This window comes from Peromyscus leucopus, chromosome 14 (genome assembly GCF_004664715.2).
Source record: "Peromyscus leucopus breed LL Stock chromosome 14, UCI_PerLeu_2.1, whole genome shotgun sequence".
Taxonomy (NCBI): Eukaryota; Metazoa; Chordata; class Mammalia; order Rodentia; family Cricetidae; genus Peromyscus; species Peromyscus leucopus.
In genome coordinates, this window is record NC_051075.1 from 43,163,279 (window position 1) to 43,171,031 (window position 7,753).

Here is a 7,753-nt window from a genome sequence, read left to right on the forward strand (position 1 = left end):
GTGTGTGTGTGTGCACAGGCGGGCGTGTATACACAGACCTGAGAATTCATAAATGTGAGAGTTCTATAAATGGTAACAACATTTGCATCTTTATTTCCAAAACAGTGCTTTATACAAAATTAGAGTTAATAAATATTTATGGGAAAGAAGGCTGTGCAATGGACGGAGGGGAAAGAGGAAAAGTTAAAAAGAGAAAAAAGATTGGGTTTCTAACTGTAATAAATCCTGACAGATGTTTTCCTCTTCTTCCTCAGTAAATTTCCTGATGATCATATCATCATATATAGTTATTGCAATTTTTTAATTCCATGGACTAGCAACTCCACTGTCTGTTAGGCAGTACCACACACCCTGCAGGTCATAGGCCCTCTGGTCACTATTATAGCTCTGTTGTCTGCCACGGTGGTCATGTCCTCCTTGCCTCTTGAGCTCTGCGGACACCTAGAAGCCCAGGTCCATGGCAGCCTCCCCTGGCCTACAGAGAACGGTCAAGATGGAACTTTTCTGTGGTAGGCGTGCCCTTCACTGAGGCAGCCCTTGTTTCTTGGCTAAAGAGAGTGTCTTCTGAACCTCTCAGGTGAACACAGACAGCTGGTGGGTCCTCTGGTCCTGTGAAATACCCCCACCCCATGCTTGTCTTTGGCTCCTTGGTACTATGCCAGCATAGTTAAAGTCTCTCCTCGTCACTGATAGAAGCCCCAATTTCCCCCAAGCTGGCAGGAGCCATCCCAACAGCACACTGGGACAAACTCCTAACGTTCTTACGTGTATACATCCTGAATCTCCTCCATATGGCTGTATGCTCATCAGTCTCTTCCCACCCCACACCCATTGCCAAGTACCTTGACCCATCCCTCTGGTTTGTATTATCCACGAGCTCCTTCAGCAGAGACCTTCATTCCCCCTAATTATCATCTGGAATAGACCGGTTTGTAGGGACTGGGCTTGTAGATCACTGGACAATGTACTTGCCTAGTTGGCACAAGGCCCTGAGTTCAATATCCAGCACCATAAAAAAACGGGTGTGATGGCACACACCTAAAACTCCAGTACTTAGGAGGCAGAAGCAGGAGTATTAAACCATAGGAATCATGGACACTAGTTAGAAGACAGAATAAAACCACGCCCACCTTAGGTCCTCCATGTGGCTTTCCAGGTAGGGGAGTCTGTCTCCTCTGGCAAGGAGGAGCTAGTGCATCTGCCTGCTTGTTCCCATTCCAGGCCTCTGTGTCTCTTTCCTTCCTATTAGGACCAGGAGGAAGAACAGAAGAACCATGGTGGCAGAGTCAGCCTTTTAAATGATTGGACTGCTCTCTCGGTTAGATCACGGGTCTGGTTTTCACCTCTGCCTCTTCAAATGCAGCTTCCACATCATGCCCAAAGGCCTTCGATTATACTTAATACTCAACTAATGCCAGAGCCCTTGTAACTACCCTTATCCTGCCTTTATATCTCTCACACATTATATATACGATATTAGTGGACACAAACCTGTATGTATGCCACAGCAGTTCCCATCAGAGAAATGTGAGCCATCGGGATACTACAGCCTACATATTGTCCTGACGACCACTACAATTACCACCTGCTACACTTTTTAGTTGAAACGCCCCAAACAGAGTTGTGGTATTTTGAATGTAATTGATGCCCATAAGCTCACAGGGAGCAGCATTACTAGGAGGTGTGGCCTTGTTGGAGTGGGTACGGCCTTGTTGGAGGAAGCGTGTCACTGTGGGAGTGGGCTCTGAGGTTTCCTATGCTCAGGACACGGCCAAGTGTCTCAGCTGACTTCCTGTTGCCTGCAAGCCAAGATGTATCCAGCACCACATCTGCCTTCACACTACCATGATCCGCTGTCATGATGACAATAGATTGAACCTCTAAAATATAAGCCAGCCACCACAATTAAATGTTTTCTTTATAAGAGTTGCCATGGTCATGGTGTCTCTTCACAGCAATAAAAACCTTAACTAAGACAGAAGTCATGTGGCCTATCCCATTACCCTTAAATTCATTTCAACCTGCTTCCTAGAAGACCAGACTTGATGGAGGACCACATCAATGGGCCCCCTCAGTCTCTGCCTTCCAGTATGATTCCCATTTGATTCAAGGATATGGAAAGCGAGTAGGTTGGGACATCCCCCACCTCTTCCCATGCCTCAGTTTGGCAAACAGCTGCAGCATCCGACTAAGGACCACAGCTCCTGCCAGGCACTGGTTCCTCTCCTGTGTTTACCTTGGTATTTGATAATCACATCCCTTCCCAGCACAGCACCCTAAGGTTGCCCACTACCTCCAAATCACAAGTGTGTCAGCCCTCCACATTGGTTTCTTTAACTCTGGTCAAATGTCATTTATTTCCTGCCAGACTTGTTACTAATGCTGTGCCCATCTTTCATGAATCTCCAGCAAGAGGACTGTCCCAGAAAACTCAGAGGAAGGCTCCTAAAAATGGAAGGAGGAAGAATGGAAGGAAGCCCTGAGCTGTCTATAAGCGGTACCCATTCCCCCACAGGGACCACAGCAGCTCAACAGGCTTTCTGTGTAGTGACTCCTCCTACCAACACATCTGCAGCTACAGGTTGGGGTGGCTTTTGCTCAAGTCCTTTGTCTCCAGACAGTCACCCCAGCATCCCAGGCCTTGCCCACCAGTCTCAACCTTTGCTCTATAGATTTTCATAGACTCAGTAATTCCTCCTTCAAGGAGCACTCGGGGATCCCAGCTTGGACCCAACAGGGGCTGCAGATACAGGACCCCTGGGACACAGGCTACCACACAAGTCATCTGTGTCCCTTGGCAAACATGAAACCCCAAATGAATGCATCAGTCAAAAGAACCTCAAAGTTCCAAGTGCCTTTATTGTTACACCAAGTAAAATAAAAACTAGAAAGACTTTTCTAAAAGTTGGTGTGAATTCAGGTGACAGGGAGCATACTTTGTTGACATCTGTATTGACACTCCTGGCGTATTCTAAAAAAGAACAAAGTTAAACTCAACCCCCCCCCCCAATGCCAAAGCTAAAAACATTTGCATAAAATTAGAGTTTAAAAAGAAGGTTGCAGAATCAGCTGCTGTAAGATTTTAGAAAAAGCAAGAGCCCATGACCACAGCCTCTCTCTGAGCTAGCATGGCAGCCTCACCTCCACAAACACTCAGGATTCTGTGTCTAAGAAATTGCCCTTTAGGTTTAAAATATACTAAATAGGCAGGGACATTTGTGACTGATCACTTCCCTGTGGCCGTGGGAGAACATTCAAGCCATGAATTTAGTCTCTGGTGTTTTTAAAACTAAACTATAGCTTCTAATTACATTTTGTGAGTTTTATTTTGTTTGTTTGTTTGTTTTTTTAATTGGCAAGTGGACACTTCTATAAGGATCTTAAGGGAGTGGAGGGACTTTCGCTTGGGAGAGAAATACCCACATCTAAACACCTTTTTTGTAGCAGTCAGGACTGTCTTTGTCTCTTATCTAGGTAGCTGCTCAGTTGAAAGGGAAATAGAGCATTCTCTCGGAGAACACTCAAAGTTGGGTTTCCTTTTGAGCAAGGAAGAAAGTGCATTGGTGTTGATCATACTTTGCCTTTTAATCATAAATCCAGTTGGAGTTCAATGGCAGAATGTAGGGATTTAAAGGCTTCCTGGAGCTTAATGATATCTAATTCCTTTAAATAAATGCTACAGTGTCAATCAAAACTGAGGGTGGGTTGTAATATACAAATCACGTTCCCAGAGTCAAGCAAATAAAATCAAATTGAGGGACATATGAACCAGAGACATTATCCTGGGGAAGGGTCAATAGTGTTTGACATTTTTAGCTCGAGTGTGTTGCATCTGTACCTCGTGCCTAACTGAGCAGAGGAAAGCCTGAGCCAGGCTGGCCCAAATTCAACCGTACTTGACTGCAGGGGATAGAGCAGATACATTCCTGGGGAAGCGGATCTGTGAGGCTCGGGCCACCAGCTGCGTTCTGCAGACTATGCTGGCTTCAGATGGTCTCACACTCGGTGGTTTCCGTGGAACATGCCCCGCAATCACACCGGACAGCCACCGGGTAGGTGTAGAAGGGATCAACTCCTGGAGCACAATTAGGCAGCTTGACAGTCACCTGCTTGGTCTCGTTGTAGGTACAGACTCGGTGGTGGGCTTCGATGTAGGGGGGCTCCAGGATGGGTTTCTGTGCCCACAGGTAGAAAACAGGAAACCCATTAGAATGCAGCATCCTGATTCCTGTTCTCGGTGCTGTCCGTCACTAGTTGTTTACTTATCCTCTGACTCCTCCCACCACAAATAAACTCCTGAGAGCAGGAAGACAGTTTGCTCACTACCATATCCTGAGCTTCCTGCGAAAGTCCATGAAACACAGGAAGCACTTAGTAAATATTTAGCCAGCAAATAACTGGTCTCCCCTCTCCCACCATTTTCCCTACAGTCTGTTTACAACAGTGAGTGAGCCTTTTAAAATGTTCAGTCAGCCATGGCCCACCTCTGCTCAAAGCCCCAGAAATTTCCTCATCTCGCTCGGGTTTAGAACATCAAAGACATTAGGATTCTTCCCAAGTCCTTGCATTTTCTGCCTTTATTTTATTGTTGATGTGGACTATAGTCCTGACCTTGCCCATCCCCTCTCCAGTCTCCAGTCACGGCCGTCTGAATCCTCCTTCAGATCAGCCAGGAACGGAGGACCTTTGCATATGCTGTTCCCTCTGCCCAGACTTATGCCAATAAATAAATAAAGTGCTATTAAATCTGAAATTCAAGTTATCCGAGTTCCCTGATTATTTTTAAATTTGACTTCTCTTCGGATTGTGGGTTGTGAGGTGGAAGGGGGTTGGTTGGGTTTTTTGTTTGGTTGGTTGGTTTGCTGGGGGAGCACTTGGTTTGGCTTTGATTTTGCTAAACCTGGCATCTTGAAGCCCAGGGTCATGATAAGTCATTATTTCAGCAAGAGGTCAGTGCAGCCCATCATTATAAACACGCTCCTCAGTTCAGCCAGCTTTGAGATGTGTATACCCATTTTCAGTGAAGGGCCAGACGTAACTGAGTATAAATGGACTGGATGGATCTATCACTGAACTGAGGGGAAAGGGCTGGGACAGAACCTGGGACTAGACCTATAGCTTCTGGGTTCTTTTGGGTAACTGCCTGACTTCCTCACAGCTGAGAAAATACAGGAAGGAGATGCGGTCACAGGTTTGGACCAATAATTTATTTCCGACTTTGCACTGCCTCCCTCTTGACTCCTTCCTTGTGATCTTTACAGCGGACAAACAGTAGCACCTACCTCCTAGAGGTGACTCCCAAACATGCAGAAGCGTGGGAATTACATTGCCAACCTCACTAGCGCTGTGGAGAGGAGCACCGTCATGGTTTTCGGATCATTTGGAAGAACCAACAATAGTGCAGTCGGGTTTTTTAAGTCCAGAGGACAGGACAGACATGCCAGCTCCCCCTCAGTCATGAAAGAGTGAACACTTAAACTCAAGAAGCTGGCCCCGAGGCCACTGACATCCAAGCCTGTTGGGCTACTTACCTCCCAGGTCTCGCAGCGGCCCCAGCAGGCATCAGTGGTGATCCGAAGTCCTCTGCAGCCTGGCTTCTTGGCCAGGAAAGTGAACTCCCTCACAGCACAGCCCACGAAAGTGTGCAGGTTCCCACTGGAGGTGCTGAGGGCAGAGTCACAGCCACCCAGAAGAAGGAGGGTCATGGCACCAAGGACAAGGTATGCCAGCTTCATGCTATTCCCAAGGAGGGAAAGGAAACAAAATTGAACATACCCATCTGCTCACCATGGTGCAGTCCACAATGTGTTGGTCACTCCCAGAGAGACCTTGCTTTTAGCATTACAGGAAAACAAAGAGCCAAGGGACTGTCCACTCCAACAGCATCTCTCTAACTAGCTCCAGTAGATAGTCAGTAGCTCTTTCTAGATAGGCATCCTACCCTCAAAACACAATCTCGGGCTTTTCCTTGATGAACTCCAACTTCTGGAACTGACTTGTATGTAAAAGAAATTTATCCCAATGAAAAGTAAGAGCAACACCCAAAGAAATGAAGAGCCTAAAATAATACATGAATATGCTTTCTTTTTTATCCAGGTTTGGGGTATGTATGTGTCATGTTAGAAACTTTGCACACGTTTGTATTTTTAGTGCCACGGATGGGGAATAAATGGGGGAGGTAGATAAGTATTCATAATGGCATACCCTGGCTTGTTATTACTAACCAAACCTACCATACAGAAAATATTATAAACCCTGGTGCCTGGCATGGCAGTCACTTATAAAATGTATTCTGCTCATCACAGATCACATCTGTTCCATGCTTCTGCTGTGAAAAGGCCCTAGTGGAACTCAGTTTAAAGGCAAATGATGGAAAGCCAGTCACAGTCTACTGTGGAGGCTGTCCTCTCTGGTTCTTGGTCCTTTCTGGTGCTCTAGCAGCACAGAATGGGCCCTTCATGGCTGGCCTACCAAACAGAACCCACCTGGGCGTCACATTTGTGGAATGCTACCAGGTCAGTAACACTCAGGAGTAGTTACATTTCCAAAGCTGCTTTCATGGTTCTTGCTGGTTTGTGGTCATACATCCTCTGGGGGCTTCCCCTGAGGAGGAAGGAAGGAAGGAAGAGATGGAGAGGTACTTACCTGAGCTTGCTGGGGTCAACTCTTCCTTCAAAAGTTGCAACGAGTGGGCAGAGTTTGCTCTGGGGAAGTGTCTGCTATCCTTCTGCTATCGGGCTACCTGATTACCCCAATATATAGGGAGGGTCTTGTCAATCAAAGCAAGAGAGAGGCAGATTCTTACAGGAATGGCTAAGCACATCAAAGCCAGGGAATATAAAGCAGTCTCTATTTTCCAAAACTGATTCACTTTAAGGGTGATGTTTTGTTTCTTGACATCACTGAAGGAAACAGAAAGTTGCCTTGGTGGGTGACATAATCCTGAGGAGAGAGTCAGAGGTGGTTCACCTGGTTCTCAGAGAACATGCGTACTGGCACAAGATGGATCAAAGTTTCCTCCATGGTAACAATGGCTCACTTTGGAGACAGTAAGCTGCTAGCAACTTCTGGCAAGTCCTTTCTTTACACTTACAACGTTGAAAAACAGCAAGACAATAATTCTGACTTGGAAACAACATGGCATCACCTACTGACAGATGGAAAGAAAATTTGAAAGTCTTAAAGATCCTTTAACTAGTAATCTTTAAATGAATCACACAGGTAAAATACAGAGATACTGAAAATGACTGGCTTCATACACGGGGAATTAAAGACGACTTGTACTTTTTTCTGCATGCTTTCTAAGATTTTATTTATTTATTTTTGTTTTTTGGTTTTTTTTGTTTGTTTTTTTTATTTTTGTTTTTAAAAACTCATCTAGTGTTATTACTTTAAAATTAAAATAAAAAGTTATCTATGTGTACTGCATAGAAGGACATTCAATGGTGTTTAGTGAAACGGTCTTAGATTTCTGATCTTACAGCAGCACAGTCCTTCTTATGAGTAGGGAACGTGGTTTATATTCCATTCCACAATAGTAGCATGTAGACAGATGAGGAAGCTACTTGTTCATGGCCCTTTCCTGGGTGTTCTAAAAAGTAAATGAAGCAGACATCTGTGCCCTCAGGAGTTTACATTTCACGACAAATCACGTCATACCCAGAGGCGCTTAAGATGCATATTAAATGGCCGGTGACACAAAATAAAGAAATTAAAGCGTCCCCATTTCCTGCACAGAAAGATTTTTTAAAAC

General features: G+C 45.3%; 1 protein-coding gene across 1 annotated transcript; it reads right to left on the minus strand.

Moving 5' to 3' along the window:
- Nucleotides 1-3,011: 3,011 nt before the first annotated feature.
- Gphb5 (glycoprotein hormone subunit beta 5) lies at nt 3,012-5,931 on the minus strand. The gene is made up of 2 exons (XM_028859160.2): nt 5,532-5,931; nt 3,012-4,175 (listed from the first exon to the last, which is right to left on the minus strand). The coding sequence occupies exons 1-2, from the start codon at nt 5,733-5,735 to the stop codon at nt 3,987-3,989; spliced, it is 393 nt and encodes a 130-aa protein (XP_028714993.1). The 5' UTR covers nt 5,736-5,931; the 3' UTR covers nt 3,012-3,986.
- Nucleotides 5,932-7,753: the final 1,822 nt, after the last annotated feature.

Coding starts and splice junctions, on each gene's coding strand:
- Gphb5 (XM_028859160.2), bottom strand. CDS start 5,735: ATGAAGCTGGCATACCTTGTCCTTGGTGCCATGACCCTCCTTCTTCTG. Junction 4,176..5,531: donor GCCGCTGCGAGACCTGGGAG/GTAAGTAGCCCA, acceptor CTGTGGGCACAG/AAACCCATCCTGGAGCCCCC.